The sequence below is a fragment of the Rhododendron vialii genome, chromosome 10a (genome assembly GCF_030253575.1).
Source record: "Rhododendron vialii isolate Sample 1 chromosome 10a, ASM3025357v1".
NCBI lineage: Eukaryota > Viridiplantae > Streptophyta > Magnoliopsida > Ericales > Ericaceae > Rhododendron > Rhododendron vialii.
In genome coordinates, this window is record NC_080566.1 from 24,777,952 (window position 1) to 24,795,897 (window position 17,946).

The 17,946-nt window shown below is 37.8% G+C and overlaps 2 protein-coding genes and 1 long non-coding RNA gene across 6 annotated transcripts in view; 2 read left to right on the forward strand and 1 right to left on the reverse strand.

Annotated features, from left to right (window-relative positions):
- Positions 1 to 6,159, reverse strand: part of LOC131303402 (uncharacterized) — a 28,185-nt gene extending 22,026 nt beyond the window's left edge. Inside the window, exons 1-5 of the mRNA XM_058330251.1 lie at positions 5,741 to 6,159; positions 4,027 to 4,173; positions 3,762 to 3,876; positions 3,585 to 3,679; positions 2,674 to 2,768 (exon numbers count right to left, since the gene is read on the reverse strand). Coding sequence (XP_058186234.1) covers positions 2,674 to 2,768; positions 3,585 to 3,679; positions 3,762 to 3,876; positions 4,027 to 4,173; positions 5,741 to 5,962 — 674 coding nt within the window. The 5' untranslated portion in view covers positions 5,963 to 6,159. The remainder of the gene's footprint in view (positions 1 to 2,673; positions 2,769 to 3,584; positions 3,680 to 3,761; positions 3,877 to 4,026; positions 4,174 to 5,740) is intronic.
- A 251-nt stretch (positions 6,160 to 6,410) lies between these two features.
- LOC131303403 (uncharacterized) lies at positions 6,411 to 11,706 on the forward strand. Of its 4 annotated transcripts, none has more exons than XR_009192022.1 (3): positions 6,411 to 6,919; positions 8,345 to 10,863; positions 11,159 to 11,706. XR_009192022.1 is itself a non-coding variant. In XM_058330252.1 (3 exons), exons 1-3 carry the CDS (start codon positions 6,600 to 6,602, stop codon positions 10,746 to 10,748), a joined length of 444 nt encoding a protein of 147 aa, XP_058186235.1. In that variant the 5' UTR covers positions 6,411 to 6,599; the 3' UTR covers positions 10,749 to 11,706. The 4 variants fall into 4 exon arrangements, 1 of the variants encoding a protein (XP_058186235.1); XR_009192023.1 differs by having other exon boundaries at positions 8,345 to 10,068; positions 10,736 to 11,706; XM_058330252.1 differs by having other exon boundaries at positions 9,305 to 9,415; positions 10,736 to 11,706.
- A 1,383-nt stretch (positions 11,707 to 13,089) lies between these two features.
- On the forward strand, positions 13,090 to 16,937 carry LOC131303405 (uncharacterized). Its single transcript, XR_009192025.1, has 4 exons — positions 13,090 to 13,225; positions 16,013 to 16,371; positions 16,470 to 16,550; positions 16,637 to 16,937. It is a non-coding gene; the product is annotated as an uncharacterized LOC131303405 (long non-coding RNA).
- Positions 16,938 to 17,946: the final 1,009 nt, after the last annotated feature.

Sequence of the window (17,946 nt, forward strand, 5' to 3'; positions counted from 1 at the left end):
TCAAAACAAGGAAACATGCAAGACAATTGCAACTAAACAGCTCAGACGATTTGCTGATTCATGAACAAATCAACAGATAAATATAATCTACCACCTTGAGGTCAAACCCTAAGGCATGTTACCTCCTCAACATTGAAAAATATGCAAAGGAGCCTCGAGTGATTTTGGACTGAAATGCTACAATTAAATTTTCCATCTACTTAGTCTGCTAAGAAAGTTCCGCTAACGAGTTAACAAGGGGGTATTATGGCCAATTAGCAAGTTAAAAGATGTTACTGTGCAGAATGCAGATTGATCCAACAACCATACGGCCTGTATGGTGGCCGGAGAAGGGAGGGGGATAAGAGCCTTCATGGGATAAGCAAGCTCTGTCCCACTCTTATCCCCTGTGTTTGCTTCCCCCTTTGAACCCGGATTGCTTATCCAGTGGATAAGCGAAACCCACCCCAACCCTCCGGGATAAGCTTATCCAAATGGACATAATTACCGGCATGCCCTTTATACCTCCCCAAACCCTGTTTGTATTCTCATTATAGGGAAATTAAGTTAGCTCTCTCATTAATTCTTTATCCACCCAATCTTATCCATCCATTTCAACTACCAAAACAAACCCCTTCTTAGTTACTTCCTCTTTCTTAACTCATTCCCCCTTATAACATATCCACCCTTCTTCCTTATCCCCCAAACCTTAACAGCCCACCAAACAAGCCGATAGGGTAGACGTGTGCTGATAATCGAATGTGAGGTGAAGAACTGAATAGCAACTTAAGCGAAAGTAAATCCTAAGCAGTTTTTGGGCAAGCTTCATGCAGGTCAGCAATCACAATTACAGACGATGTGAGAACAATGTTTAAACTTCACGCTTTTCCTTGAAGGCTTGGTTGTTCAAAGAACTTAGTCATTGAGTAGGTTCTAAGCGTCAGCAGCCAAGCACCTCATCAGGAAGCTGCCCCCTTAGGTAGCTCACTATTTGACAAACTTACGTGCTTCCTAACAATGCAACCTCCTTCAGATAGCATTGAAATATTCTCCCAAATGGACCTTCTTAGGTCCGCATAGGCTGCACAAAGCTGTAATTTCTTTTTAAGGTTTTAACGGGTAAATGAACTTCATATTCTCAACTAGCAAAACAACACCATCATCTCTCTTATTCCATTTGTCTGTGAATGTATCTTTGTGTTTCGAGAATGCATTTTTGTGTATCTTTCTATTCCTAGGCTTAGACCCTGATCCGCTAAGCACTTTTTCTTTTAGCATTTTTTGTCCTTATTCAAATTTTTTTCACGTTTGTTAGTTTTGCACCAAACTTTTGTGGATTATTGATTCATCGGAAAAGTAAAAAAAAATTACTTTTACCCAAATATTTTGGAAAATAACCACTTTTTAGCAAAAACAAAAGTCAAAAATTGACATTTGCTAAAAAGTGATTATTTTTCAAAATATTTGGGTAAAAGTAAAGTTTTATATTTTACTTTTTTTTTGGGCTAAAAAGTGGTTATTTCCCAAAATATGAGTAAAAGTAAAAAAAAAATTACTTTTCCGATTCCTCTCGTCGAGACAAATCAATAATCCACAAAAGTTTGGCGCAAAACTAACAAACACGAAAAAAATTCAAATAAGGACAAAAACGAAAAAAGTCCTAAAAGTTTTAAAAGTTGTTAGTGGAACAGTCTTAGATTTAGTATTGCTTCTCTTGAGGGTAGGATAGTCATTATGTCCTCTAGGGCAACGTAATGTTTTTCTATTTAACTGTATTAGGGTTGTATTACATCTAACTTGATCAGCAATACATTTCTGCTTCTTCTCTCTCATTTGCTCTGCATCACTATCACCTTCGTGTATCTCCTATTAAGAACTTCATCCGATACAGATCTAATTGCATGCCAGTACTTGGAGATGCATGACAGGCAAATGGCGAAGTCGCAGGTCAATGGTGGCGGATTGATAAGCGGATCCAATGGTAGATGCGAAACGGCCCAACAGTCAAGGCCCATCGTTCTATAAAGGCATGGGCCCCAGCGGTTTTCAGCCCAATTCCTTTGTTTGGGCCTCTGAATCATCAATTTTGCCATGTTAGGAAATAATTAAACTGTTAATTACTTGGTCAATACAACTCCGTTTTGACCTAGGTTTTTGGCAGTAATTATATTTTTAATATATAGTTTCCAGATTTGAGCCTAACTCAAATCTTTCAGGTTTTGGTAATTTTCGTAATTTCTTTATTTTGTTGCTTGGTCGGCAAGTGCTGCCTTTTCCGGTTCTTCCCTACTTTGTTTAGGGTTTTCTTAGACTATAAGTTATCGCTGTAAGGCCTAGGGCTATTCAGTTTTGAGTTGATTCATAAAAATTGAGTCTTAGAGAGAGTTCCTTTAGATTATCTTGTTTGTGATTGTCCTTGCTGCATTGCTCGTCAATTTCCTATTCACTTCCCCTGCATTATCCCTTCTTTCTTTAGTTTTTATAACTGAAATAAAGTCCCTCCACTTTCCCTACTCCTCTCTCGTCAACATAGTCACTCAAATCTATCTTTACTCAAATGTTTCTCACAAGAGAACCGACTTTGATAATGTCTAAGATGTAGTGAATCAACAAGTATAACAAACATGAGTGAGTTTTGATTAGTTGGCATTTGTTCCTCATTTACAAACAGGTTCTTACAGACACTGCAAGTACCTTGTAAAATCATCAACCAAATTCACAGTAATGTTTGGTTTCCAATAAGACACCCATTCCACATGGGTATCATCTGTAGGAGCTTCAACTTCCACCTGAAGCAATCAAAACACGTCTTTATTGACATAAAACATCTACAAATAGCATAATCCAGGCAGAATCAGAGCGAAAAAAGATGTAACTATGCAAAGGAAACGAAATTATACCTTCATTCACTAAAAGGAAAAAAAGTTTATACCTTCAGCAATCAAAATATAATATAAGGTAGGTATGCTATGCTATGCCTGAGCTAAGAATTATCATGCCGAGAGTTGAAGATAAAAAGATGATGATTTATCTGGTATTAGACTAGTTCCAATAGCAAAATCATTTTCCAAGTTCTTAACTTCATAATTTGTCATTTCAGAAAGTAAGCATTAATAATATAACCATCAGTTTGCTTTCCTGATTTTCCCTGACGTGGTTATTATTCATCACACAATTAACCTTTCCTGTAGTTCGATTATAACCTTTTTGACAGGCAGCACAGAATCCCACTAGTTAAAAGTCCTCAACAGTGTGTGTGGGAGCATGCCTAGGGTCGTACCCAGTAAAACCATAATTGAAATACAAGGACCGCAAAAATGATGTAAAATGTGTTGCCAAAACAACAAAGACACAAAATCCCACTAGTTAAAAGTCCTCAACAGCGTGTGTGGGAGCATGCCTAGGGTCGTACCCAGTAAAACCTTAATTGAAATACAGGGACCGCAATAATGATGTAAAATGTGTAGCCAAAACAACAAAGAAAAATAACTCAGACAAAAATATATATTTGAGGATCTAGCATGGATAAGCAAAACTTATATAGGTTACAGCAATTTGAGGGGGGGGGGGGGGGGGGGGGGGGGGGGGGGGGGGTGGGAAAGAACCTCAGACACCATTGCACCCTCGCTAGACCCTTTGGAATCTCCCAACAAGCTCTTCCGTTTATCTGCTTTTGACTTGGGCAGGTAGGTCACAACAGCTGATATCAAGGAAAGACGAGATCTCGTTGTTTATACTTTTAACACAGTGATTTATCTGTAGTTAATGAGAAACAATCTTACAGTGCGTCCTCCCAAATGCAGCCAATGGCTGATACTCGGGATCATTAGGGTCCGGTGGGTAACCAGAACGAGCAAAGAAAATGTGAGCATAAAGACTGCCGTTCTGCTTCAAAGCCTGATAGGAGAATATTATGAGAAGTTTGGCATAGGTAATCAAATCTTTCCAAACACAGTAAAAGGTCCCATGCACGTGCAAGTATCAAAAGACAAGTAATATGCACTCAAATGTAACCCATAAGTAATCTTTGCTGTGTAAATTTACTACCTCAGATGGATAGTACTTGAGAGACAAAGACCTGGTACTCTCTGGTCCCCAAACAGCATAAGGTATATTTGTCTCATGCCAAACAAGTGCACCTTCGCTACCAAAGTCATTGAACTTTTCATGTTCTGAGAGATAAAACCACATATCCTGAACAAGCAGACTTACATTGTCAAATGGTAGGACTGACAATGAGAAAGAGGAAACATATCAACATAAGCAGTAAAGACTTTTTATAAGACATGACCAGAGACGGCCCATTTGATGAAGTCGACCCAGTCACAGTTTCTGATGAGGTTGATGAAGGTTCTTGTGGCCCTTCTCATCTGATATCGTTTTTTATTGATTTCCTTCTTGATGACATCTCAGTCAATAAGAGCTGTTAATTGCATTATCAGAAAATCAAGTGATGGGAAGTTATTTGGTTGCAATACTGTCTATGTTGGTGCTATTACTGCTATTGAGGATGCACTACGAGGTATCATCTGTTCACAACTATTAGTTAGGTCCGTGTGTGTGTACTCTTCACAAAGTATCTGTGCCGATCGACAATCAACATGCGGGTAAGGGTATACAATCCATGTCCTGCATGATTAGTTAGACATTCACCAAACAACCATATTGTTCAATTCAAGTGTGCATGATATATTATGCATGACTGGTAAACAGCTACATCTCATAGTTCATGATTTGAAACAAACAAAAATCTCCATGAAGTTTTGTATGCCTCTATGTCAGGTTTGATTAAGTCTATGCTATTATTTTGTATCAACCCCAGTTGCTCTTCTCAATTAACTGTGTGCAATCGACTCAGAGAAGCGTCATCATGTGGTATATTCTTCCTCCACCACTCTATATATTTTCTCTTCCCAATAGATCGCAGAAAAATGTTCAACATCGCCAAGTGATAGTAGAAGTTCTTATAGGAAACCAAAGCGTGAAAAGCTGGACTAGAGTGTTCTAAGACCTCCGAAAGGTCGAAAGGAAAGAGAATGATTTCCATCAAGTGATGGCAGTTGAAGTTGAACCGCTCAGTGTACTCGAAAAGTATACAGTTGGTGGTATGAACAAAAAACCAAACCAAAACCAAACCAAACCGAGCCTTACGTCCCAATCACTTGGGGTCGGCTACATGAATCCCAAAAAAACATATGTATATTAACTTCCCGACGGCCAATTAAACCAATGAGCAGGCAGAAATGTGCGAAGCGCGAGCATTACACTAGTAACCATAGACAAAATTTCCTCGAGTCCAACACTCTGTACCTATTTGACTTAAAAGAAATTTTTTTCACCCAATGGACTTACAAGGACTAATCCTAATGAATTTTCCAAAATTAGTATGGAAAACTAATGTAACATGTGAGAACATTTGGAGGGCCCAGGCACCCCGGCACCCCCTTGTGTCAGCTACTGACTACACGTCGCCACTTGGCTGAACCTCACCTAACGGCTCATCCAACTCTCTGCATAGGCAATACAGTCAAACTATACCCAGATCATAGGGCTATCCCATAACAACGATATATACAGAGAAATTTATGCAGAAGCAAGAGATTTACTATACCGACTCACAGAGGTAATAAATTTTTAACCTCAGGCAAATCAAAAAATCAAATCGACCGACGAAAAAGATCCATACTGTTAAGAGAAAATCGAACGACACCAATCAAATCGGTGCGTTTTAGTATAGAGTGAGATTGCGTAGAAGACGAACCAAGGGTTCACCCTTTTGGATGAGATTAGAGATCTGGAGAGAAGGCTCCAGAGGCTTATTCTTGGGAGCGAAGAATTTGGAGGCAAAGTACCAAAACACCGCTATTCTAATAACTCCGGTTACGGTCTGCCCGAAACCCTGCTGCTGCTGCGGCTGCGGCTGCCTCGCTTCACCTACGACTCCTCCTCCGCCGGCAGCTCCGGCAGTTGCAGGCGGCGCCATGGCCACGATCTCAGATGGATTGGATTTGACCTAACAGTTCACGCGAGCAACGTCGAAAACAGGAAGAGATAATATGCGATTAAAAAGTCGATTTCTTTGTTCTTTTCTTTTTTTGGACGGTGAGATGCTTAGAGATATTTTCTCGCAGGCGCTTCTATTTGCAACTACAAATACAATTCTTTGCTAAATAAAATCCACCCTCTTTTTTTTTTTTAGTCATAATATATATATATATATATATATATATATATATATATATATATATATATATATATATATATATATATACACTTGTAATAAAAGAACCAAGGCCGGTAAGCCACGACATGTATTGAAATTATATTATTGTCCTCTGAAGTTTTTCTACTGTCCTTGGTCCTTTCATGTGTTTGTCTTGGGCCAGGGCTAGATTTGGTATTTTGCATTTTACTTGCAAACACTTAGACGAGGGCCGGTCCTCCAGCTTTCACTCGCAAAACTTGTACTCCGTTTCCAGATTTCAATGGAATCTTGTGCTTTTTGAGCCGTTTGATCTGTACTACCTCGGCGATCTATCGAGAGCAAAAGAAACTGAGTGCTTGCTTCTCCGGATTTTACTCGCAGAATTTGTACTATCTTTCCAGAATTTACTGAAATTATGTACTTGCTCAGCCGATCGATCTCCTTCCTTCGGCGATCGATCTCCTTCCTTCGGCGATCGATCAAGAACGAAAGAGACGAATGTTTGGTTGTCCGGAATTTACTCGCTGAAATTGTACTGTATTTCCGGATTTTGCTGAAATCTCGTACTTGCTCAGCCGATTGGTCTCCTTATTTTACTCAAGAATCTGTACTATCTCATGCTCAAAGCACTGTTTTTGCGGCTGTTGCCGTCATTAAAGAAGAGCCGAGATATCTTATTGCTTCATTCATTCCTGGGCTGGTTAGGGCTACAACAAAGAAGACAAGTGACCAAAGGTAAATTTTCGTTAGTTTTCAAGTTTCGATTCGATTCGATGATTTGTGTGATATGATACGATAATATTGCTGTAATTTGGCTTTTGAATTGTCTCTTTCAAGGATGCATGTATTCCATTTATGCTGTGGCTATGATTGTTAAAAAAACTCAAACTACTGGATTTTTCAACATGTCACTGAATCACGTGACTTAGAAAGCAGGTAACAGGTACATAGGTTCAGGAAAATTGTATTTACTTGAGTAAAAGAGTTTCTAACCATGAATAGCAGAACTAATAATAGAAGCCATGTACTATTAGAAGTTATAAAAACGATATGAACATTCACTGAGGTATGAAGGAATAAGAAGGAGAAAGAGGAAAAAAGCTGAAGAAAAAAAAAGGGTAAATGATACAGAAACTATACTAATTGCTCGGACAATGGAGGTTTCATGAGGTGATGAGTTTTGTAGATTATAAAGATAGAGTAAAAAAGTAGAGGGGAAAAAAAGAAAATGGGTAAATGATACAAAAAATATACTAATTGGTGGGACAATGGAGGTTTCATGAAGTGATGAGTTTTCCTAGATTATGGATACACTATCTTGACAATGGAGCCTGAGTAAAAGGATACAATACCTTTGTTTGTGTTATATGTATAGAACTATTGATTGTTAATAAAGGATACATTAAGGTTTGGCTATTGACAGAGCTCAATGGAAGAAAAAGATTTATGTAGCCGACCCCAAGTGATTGAGACATAAGGCTCGGTTTGGTTTGGTTTGGTTTGTATGTTTAGACTGTTAATAAAGGATACATTAAGGTAGTGGAACAAATTAGATGTTCAATAGAATATGGCTTTGTTCAAGAGGACACATTAAATGTAGTAGGGGATATAGTTTTGGGCCTTTTGGCCTTGTTCGAATCCCTTTGTCATCTTCTATGTGTGCACCATTTGAACACACTGATTGCCCTTTAGAGCTCTTGTGTAGTGTTGTTTTAAACTTACTAGAAAGATATGCTATGCTTTAGTTGTGCTGCATGTTTACAATGTTAATAAAGGATAAACTAAGGAAATGGAACTGAGGAATAGATTAGATGTCCAGTAAAATAGGACCATCAGATATGTGCAATTGATTAGACTTGATGATTCAGTTTTCTAAGTTATCGATCAAACCTCAATTTTATTTTATATGTAGTAGGGGATACCGTTTTTCCTTTGTTCGAATTGCTTTGTCATCTTCTATATGTGCAGTATTTGAACATGTTGATTGGGCTTTAAAGGTCTTGTGTAGTCCTGTTTTGAGTTTATCCTTGTCTATTTCTTGCAAGTCTTGGCCCATCTTTTTATGTTTGAAGGATTTATGCTTCTAATTTTTGACTAGGATACTAACATCATATTAGTTATCTTTAACCTATCTAATAATTTTTTGAAATGTCCATAAAGGTCTCTTTAATTCAGTATGGCTATGAGCTTTCAAGATGCATTGGCATCTACCTGCGAATACTTTGTCGAAGTTTTGGGTGTGTGCCTTCAAAAGATTGGAACTGAACCTGGAGCAGTGTACCACTTGAGGAGTTCAAATGACACGCTTGTAAACGTCGAAGAAGCAGTGTCGCGAAGTACACAACTTCATTTACATTGTTGACGTGCCTTTCATAAAGAAATATTCAGTCCTATTTGAGCTTGGTTAGCAGTTTCAGTGGGAAAAATGTGCGGACTTTGAAGCTTGGTTGAATTCAATTGTGATTGCAAGGTCAAAGTCTTACAGTGCGTTTTTTGAACCCAGAGGGTTCAAGCAAAATTTTGAGTTTTGAATTTGTAATGGTCCTAATTGTATTGCGTTCTTACATGGAAATCAGGAAGCAAAAAAAAAGAAAAAAAGAAGTTCCATTTCATGTGGCTATGTTTGGATCAAGGTTTTTCATTTCCTTTTGCTCTGTCAAGTACCTTTAGTGTTTGAATATTTGCAGCCCCTTTGGACTGAGTGATTTTAAGAGGAATGAAAGGGTTATGGTTTCTCGCCAAATCTCATCATTTTTTGTAGAAACAAAATAGACCTTGCATTTGCATTTACTCACATTTCTCACATGTTTATCTAAACAAATGGTGAGATTCTACTTGCTATTAGTTTCCTTTCTCACCAAATCCCTCAATCCAAAGGGGCTTTTAGGAAATGAAGTTGCAATTCTACGTTCTTGCAGTAGTATTTCGTTTGAAAAACAGCTCTAAATCTAACTTGAGTATCATCTTCCTCTCTTCTCTTGATGCTTTTACGAGTCCTTATGTTACTACATGTGAATTTACAAATTGGATGGTTCCCATGAATTTTATGGTGCGACTTGACATCCATATCATGTGCTTTCATGTTCTCCTGAATTTGATGTAGGAATTTTTTGCAGTGAGATTTCTGTACGTGCTGGTGTTGCAACTATTGTGTACTGGTTATGGCTTCAAAGAGGATTCAGAAGGAACTGAAGGACCTGCAGAAGGATTCTCCTGCTTCTTGCAGCGCTGGTTTGTTCTGTTGTTATGAACCAGTACTTGTGCATGCATAATTTTTCCCTATTTAATATGTTCCAGAAAATGCATTTTTTGGTATGAATTTAGTGTGATGTATGACTATATTAATCTCACTGTACTGGCATTGGGGAGGTTTCAACATGGTAATCCACTGCTTGCTTATAGTTCTAGCATCTCTTCTCCAAGCTCCTCCCCCCTTCATTTTCTTTGAGCAATTGGTTTAGCATTATCGCGTCGTTGGTTTGTTTCGAGGTTTATGTATTCGTTTTGGTGGCTATTATATTGTTTGGTTGGGTTCAAACTTAATTCATTCGGATGAGTGTGATGGGCAAAATTCACCATTGGGTTTTGAGTCACATTGAATATTATTACTCAGATACAGGCTCTACAGCTGACACTTTCTGTAGTCACGCAATGTTTTGTCTATCCAAAATGCTACTGTAATGTTTGCAGTGGCATAACGTCCTTTAATTCGGTTGATGTAAGAACGTAGAAGTTCATTCGTTTACCCCACATTTTAATGGTTGACCGAAACACATCCCTTATATACTTCAAACAATGTTGTTTTCATGAATGATCTTAATTGATTATGTTTTTGCAGCAAGATCAGGGGTTACTGCGTTGGTGTCTATTTGGAGTGTAACTATGTGAGTGCTTCATTTGGTTGTTTTTATGAAATGGTTTTGCAGTAGGATCGTGGGTTACACTGTTAGCTTCTATCTGGAGTGTTAACTATGTGAGAGTGCTTCATTTGGTTGTTTTCTTCATATAACCTCGTTGCATGCATGTGGTTGAGCTGAACTCCAATCTGATCTCTTACCTTTCTGAATTTCCAATAACTTTCAGTCCCTTCTCTCTTAGAGACATTTTCATTTGATCCTCGCTCTCCCTAATCACATTTCTAGGAAAAACGGGTCGGGATTTAAAAGAATTGGGTAATTTACTTATACCTACTTTTCCGTTTGGTTTTTGATTCTCTGGGTGCACACATCCGTGCAGAATGTTATATTTACTGCTGTGTTGGAGTTTGTGAGTTGGTATGTAGTAACTTTGGTGTGTTCTTGGGTGGAATCACTTAATTGAACCAAGGTGGCTTAGTTTGGATTCAAGGAATCCCCCCTTAAAGATTGGTAATCTGGCTACTACCAAACTTAGCATAAGAGGAATGTTTTCGCTTTTTTTAGTGAAAGTTGTGTATATGGGAAATTTGGAATTAATATTTTTATTTTGTCCTCTAATTCTCTTTGACCTTTTACCATCTCATCAGAAAAATATACAGTCATGGTGTTAAGGAAAAGGTTTAAATTTGTACAGGTCCTGTTGGTGAAGGCATGTTTCATTGGCAATGAACAATTATGGGCCCTGCAGACAACCCATTTACTGGTGGCGTGTTTCTTGTTACGATCCACTTCCCTCCAGATTATCCTTTTAAGCCGTCGAAGGTAATAACATGTTCATTTAGTCAATGAAGAAAGTTAGAAGTGTATTTTTCCTTCTCCCAAACCTCTCCTTGTATCCATGTCTATTTCTGTATATTCTAAGTATGCAGTTATGTTTGTGTTGGTTTAGGCTTGCCTTAGAACCATGGTTGGCTATATTCCAATGGTTGGTGCGCACTTCTAATTGCATGATTCCACTGTTCACCATACCTTTTGTACTACCATTTGCAACCTTGGAGTTGGATGCTTATGTGCTGGTCAGATAGTCATGAAAAATTCATGATTGTGTGTTTAGCAGGTTTCTTTCAAAACAAAAGTGTACCACCCTAACATTAACATCAATGGTAGCATTTGCCTTGACATTCTTAAGGAGCAGTGGAGCCCATTTCTTATCGTATCCAAGGTAATGTGCTTATTGTTTGTGCTCTATAAGAGTATGTGGTATATTTGGGATTATTTGTCCTTTTGTACTATTGTGAATGAGTAATACCCACTCAACTTAGAAATCTCTCACCACTACTTTATGCTGTGTCCTTGTTTTTCAGGTGCTGCTATCGCTGCTTACGTAACCGAAACCTGATGATCCATTAGTGCCTGAGATTGCCCATACGTACAAGACTGACAGAGCTAAATACGAAATGACGGCTGATGATCCTTTTGTGCCTGAGATTGAACTCACATATGACTATGTCGTCATAGAAATATTCTTCCTCATTCTCTGAGTTTGTTAAATCTTGAAGGCAAGCTTTTGTGATCACGTGATAAGGACCAATTTCTGCGTCCTCAGTACTGGTTTTCTGATTCAAATAGACAAGACAATTGAGCTGTTTCGTATGAATGCTACCTCCTAATATGTTTCAATGTCTGAATTTGGAAAATCTTTCTGGTGTTCACAAATATTACACCTTCAGAACAATCTCTCTCAACTTCGCAAACAATTTCCAAGTCCAACGAAAAAAATCATGCAATTTCCAAGTCCAACAAAAAAAAATCATGCAGTCTGCTGGTTTGCCACTCACTCCTAGCATTCAAGGTAAGTATCCTTGCCTGCATGCTTGTAGATTTTTAAAGCCTTCAATGCACTGTGATTCCTTCTGTTAAGCTAAACAACTAAGACTTGCTTCTGCGTATCCAACTTTTGTGCTCGAAGTTAAGAAGCCAATGGTGGACTGAAATTTAGATGCTTAAAAAGAAAGTAATCCTAGCCTTAAAGCCAAAAAAATGCTTCCAAGTTAGATCCACCATAGGAATGTGCCAATATTATGCTCTAGGTTCAGAACTTGATTTACTCCCAACATTATGCTCTTGGTTTAGAACTTGATTTAGTTCATGCCGTGCTCTTCTTTGAAGAGTTAGCCCAAAAAATAACTTGCAGTTTCTGCAGTTATGAAAATGAAACACATAAGATATGCCCAACAAAAACAAGCCTACTATTTCAAAAACTAAAACTCATTTCTGGTTCAATAACACCTCAATAACACCTCTACTATCATTACTACGAGAATCCAAAACACTTCCTGATACAAAAACATTCAATGAGCACGCGAAAACGTGCGAAGCACGAGCATTACACTAGTATATATATATAACAATGGAAATTGGTAAATCCACCATGCACTGCGCTGGATGATTGCTACTCCATCTGTCCCTAAATGTTTGGCACTTTTGGGAGTTCTAACTTTTAAGGAACAAATATTATATTATTGTGCAAAAATCAAGTGTCCAATCTTACCCTTCTAGTATACTTTGAATAGTACTTGAAAATTTGAATTTGAAATTTGGTGCCCAAAAGAAAAGGGTAACATAGGAAATTTAACATATTTTGCTTTTGACTTTTCAAAATGGACAAATAATATGGGACAATAAAAAGCATGAAAGTGCCAAACATTTAGGGACGGAGGGAGTAAAATATAGGGCAAATTTCACTGACCTCCCTTGAGGTTTCTGACACCGACAGATACCTACCCTGAGGGATCTAAAATTTCACTGTCGTCCCCTCCTTTGGCTGACAATGCCAAAGGACCCCCTTCCCGCCAATTTAATTGAGACAGCGTTAAGTTCAGCGTTAAATGAGTCTGAAAAGACGGAATTGCCCTTATGTATGTAAAGTCACAGTTGGAGATATTTTCTCCATTTGATACGACGCACAACGAGAGAGAGAGAGACATCGACAGAGCTCTAGAGAAAAAGAAGAAGGAGAAGACGACGAAACGATGAGGAACGACGATCAGATCACGTAAGAAGACGATTACACGATGATGCTCGCGATTCTTCTCCAACACTTGAAGAAGGTGGGTCGTTTTTAAAGAAGAAGATCGTGGGACTCCAACTCTCTAAGAACGATTCATCCTTTAAGCTAATACAGGTAATCATGTCAACCCTAAATAGTGTAGGTAGAAGGCGGGGGCTCTGCTGCCTGGTAGGAGCAGCAGGCCCTACCCACACCTCAAAACTACGTAGTTTTGAGGCAAAACTATTGGTCCCCTTCTTCTGTTTTGATGTGCTGGCCGCCTGGGCCTCTTTTTTGCTCTCCTTTGTCCACAAAAACCAATTCTCATGGGCAAGAAAAAAAAAACTGAATTAGACATATGGTAGTGTAGGACTGCTAAACGAACCAAGATACTCGAGTTTGAGTTTCGCGTTCATTCGTTAAAAATTTGTTCAAGATTGGTTTTTCACATAAACAAACCAAGCTTAAATAATTTTTTTTAAACTCCTTCAAATTTCAAACCAAACTTGAACAAGCTATTACTTTTCTCGTTCGGATTATTATGTGTAAAAAATTCAAGTTAATTGAGATCGACTCATGTTTGGCTTGATTAAAGCTTGTTTGAGATTAGTTTGTCTCATAAACAAGCTAAGCTCGAACATATTTTTGAAACTCGTTAAATTTTCAAACCAAGTTTGATCAACTACCTACTTGGCTCATTTATCACCCCAGTAGTGCAAGCATCAAATGACCCAAAAAAAAAAAAAAATTCTCATGGGTAAAAAAAAAACTGAATCTCCAACATTAGGTTCCAATCATAAATATAATTCTTCACAAATTTTTATATTGTTTATATATTTAAAAATATAGTTAAAAAATTAAGTGCTCCAATTTTCAATCCATTTGTACCGATACAAATATTTTATTTTTTAGATCATTTTATCCTAAAGAATCATATTTATATAATATTTATCTTTGGGGCTCTCATAATTAAATATATGATCTTTATTTGGTTCTATGACTCTCTTAGGGCTCTCATATAAGAGCATTAGAGCCAAGAATTAATTATGACCTTTTTAAAAAAAAATGATTATAAAAATAAAATTTTCGTACCGGTTCAAATCGATTGAAAATTTGGACCATATGACTATTCTAATTTTTTTTTTGTGCCCATGAGAATTGTTTTTGTGGACAAAGAAGAGCAAAACCAGCAGATCAAAACAAAAGAAGAGGACCAATGGTTTTGCCTCAAAACTACGTAGTTTTGAGGTGTGGGTAGGGCCTGCTGCTTCTACCAGGCAGCAGAGCCCCCGCCTTCGTGTAGGTATGTTTGTTAGATTTTGCTTCTTTTTTTACAGTTTTTTTTGGGTTTTGTAGTGAAATCTGAATTGTAAGTTCGGGTTTCAAATTTTAGGGCTTTTCTGTTCCCTTGATATGGCTGTGATCCATGTTTTTTTGGTTTAGTGTTGTTATATTTTGTGTAATGCGTCCTGTAATGCAATGCATCCTGTGAAATCAATTTGGGGCTTTTCTTAGGGTTTTTTTTATTGTCCTGCAATTTGTTTTGGTTAATCCGACTAGTTAGGGTTTGAAAATTTGCGGGTTAATTTGAATATGACTTCTGTAAGTTAGGGAAGGAAGGCCTTCCTTAAAAACTGGAAAAATAAAGAGCTTTTTCAATAGTTAAAAAAATGTTCAAACGTTCTGCCATATTGGTATGAGTGTTAAACCAATCAATACTTCCATGAGCATTACTATAAATCCTTGGATTTCTTCATCCTGACATGGGACACAATACGGACGAAAGACGAATTGACTTCCGTCTTTAGCCTATATCGCTCCTAGCCTTTCTCTTTCAGAAATTTGGGCCTTTACAGGGATACTTTTACTTATACTTAACTGACCCAAAAACATTAGATCCTATTGGTAGAACAGGAAAAGACAGCAACAAAATTGCTCCTGAGTGGATCCAAAAATAAATAAATAAATTTGCTCCTGCATGTTTGATTTTTGCTCTTCTTTTTTTTTCTTTTTCTTTTTCTGTTTAACCAGATTTTTCAAGTATTCCTCACTCTTTCCTTAGGGGGAAAAAAAAAAGAGAAAAACATTACGCTAAAATAATGGGCTATTTAAAGTTATCCAATCAAATATCTACTCGAAGAAGGTGGTGGTTTGCATTTGATTACCGTGGACGGTAGTAAGGTAGATTTCTTTATTAGTGGTCATATTTTAGTTCTTAAAAGTCTGGCCATGCAATCCGTTCTCATCTACTTTAGATGGCAATAGAGGATTCTCTTGTTCTAAAAGGCCTAGCTAACACAAAATAACCTCATCTCACGTTAATTCAGTAACAATATACATTTGTTTCTTGACTTTTTTTGTTACTTATTTTTTTGAACACCATTTTAACTGCATGCATTTGTGCTAATGAAGCAATAATGGCTAACTTGATTCTGAGATGCAATCATTTGTTGTTACTTGTTAATTGATTCAAAAGAAAACAGGAAGAGCAATCTAGATATTTTTTTTGTTGGGTGTTAAGTTATGATTCTGGGGCGATTTCAGGTCTTTTTGTAACCATTTGAACTGGTGGAGCAATCTTGGTTCTTCTTTTTTTTGGGCAAAATGACACTTTAGGTAGTCAAAAATTGCTTTGAAGGTACTATGAAATGTTTGGTAATTGCCAAAATTTGACATTGCATTTGGCACCAGGGCAGATAGAGTTTTGCCATTGATGTCAAAATTTGGCTTTGACATGGCATTTGGCACGACGGTGGGCTTGCTCTAAGTGTGATTTATATGTGTTTGGCTGCAATAATGAAGGATAGGTAGAATGTGGAAGACTTTGTTCACTCATACCACTCTAAGGAGATGTACTTAAGAGCACATGGGGAAGTATGATACACCCAATCCTTGATCATTCAATGTGGACAATAATTCCAGGTGACCCATTAGACCCACCACCTCTTAGAAGATCTGCAAGTAGGCCAAGGAAAGTCAGGAAAAGAGCAGTTGATGAACCTGCAGCTGGGACAAGTCAATCAAAGAGGTCACAAACTGTTAAATGCATGCAGTGCAAAGAGTTTGGGCATAACAAAAGGACTTGTCAAGGAGGACCAGTTAGGGGCAGAGGTGGACCAAGCAAAAGAGGTAGGGGAAACAATGGGAGAGGTTCTGCGAGTGGCAATAAAGTGGGGGAAACACATACTATCAACATTGGTAATGGCAGTGGTACAGCTAGAGGCATAAACAGAGGCAGAGGATCAAGAGGAAGGGGCAGAAACACAACTACCACACCTCAAGTAAGAAGTACTTTTTATTTTTTTACTAAGTGTACTTAATTTCATCACTTGTAAGTAATAGTTTTCATGTGCTTATATATCTATTGGAATGAATTTAGGGAAATCAAGCGGGTACATCACAGACACAACCTTCACAGTGTGTCACTCAAAGCCACCCATCAGAGTGGTCTCTTTTCTAAGTGAGTAGCAAGTATTTCAATTGCTTATTGCATGTATTTTTTTTGCAATTCATCTCGTAACAGTCCAGTCACACTTTGCCTTGCAGATGACATGAAGTTTGAGACTTTTTTGTGAGCTAATTGAACATATTGAAGACTAACTTTTTGTATATGGTACTATAGGGCTAATGTGGTAGTATATTTAGATACCACTTTTTTGTATAGGGCAAAATAGATTCAGTACTTCTGTGATCTTTTGTTGGATACAAATTTATGTATAGCCCTGATTATGCTGTGATTTAGCCCTCTTTTGTAATATGGATGACTGTAAACTTCAAACTTATGTCTTTTGATTGCCACTTGGATGTACGGAATTTGCATATGATGGTAAAGAAGTTAGTTTGCCTTTGTTTGGCTTTGAACTTGTTACCTTGGTAATTGCTTTCAGGTTGTAAATGCAGTACATATTCTTGTATCTTTTAGTTGAAGCTGAAGAAACCATGGTTTCTTGAGCACCACAGGTTTTAGGAGGAGGAAGAAAAATGATGAGAGATGAGAAAATGTTAGAAATGTTTTTTTAGAAATGAAGTTTTTGCCTCTGCATTTTCGTACCACATGTTTCTTACCTTAATATTTTTTCCTCTGTTTTGCTTTCTTATTTCCATTTTATTGCCTCTGAAAAGATATTGTTGAGGGGATATATTTATAGTAAGGGTGAGGGTAGAATGGGTATATTATAAGTTAGTGTATCATGACATCATCCTTTCCATCCAAGTTCCAGCTGCAGATTAACGGAGGGGGGTCCTTTGGCATTGTCAGCCAAAGGAGGGGAGGGCAGTGAAATTTCAGAAACCTCAGGGGAGGTATCTGTCAGTGTCAGAAACCTCAGGGGAGGTCAGTGAAATTTGCCCTAAAATATACCAAGACGGATATTCACAGTAGGGACATACCCTTGAACTTGAATTTGAAATGTGGGACGGAACCTTGAATTTGAATTAGAAAAGTGGGACGGACCTTGAAGTAAAGTTCTCAAGGCAATTTGTGCCAATTCGAGAAACAAAGTTTGAGCTTGAAAATGGGCAGACTCTCGAGCTTGAATTTGAAAAGTGGGACGAACCCTTAAAGTTGAATTACTGCACTGCGATGAATTAAACAAGACCTAGGGTCAAAAGGGGCTTAAAAAAGAGGTCGAACAGGTTCAAACATGGTAATGACCAAAAGGTGCAAACTGTCTCCTAGATAGGGAACCCAGCGCTGGGATTTCCAACCCCAGCGCTGATGAGACACTTTGTCTTTCCTGATTTTAAGTGCGCGACCCTTCACATTCAAGCGTTCTGGTTCTATTTTCGATGACTGGGTGTTACTTTTCGGTAGCCAGCGACATGTTTAAATGCAGAGGGGAGTTCTAACCCTTTCA

What these genes read in the sequence shown, in the direction of transcription:
- LOC131303403 (XM_058330252.1), top strand. Translation starts at nt 6,600, where the DNA reads ATGTACTTGCTCAGCCGATCGATCTCCTTCCTTCGGCGATCGATCTCC. An exon ending in AAGAAGACAAGTGACCAAAG is followed by an intron (nt 6,920 to 9,304) that starts GTAAATTTTCGT and finishes TTTTGCAGTGAG; the next exon opens with ATTTCTGTACGTGCTGGTGT.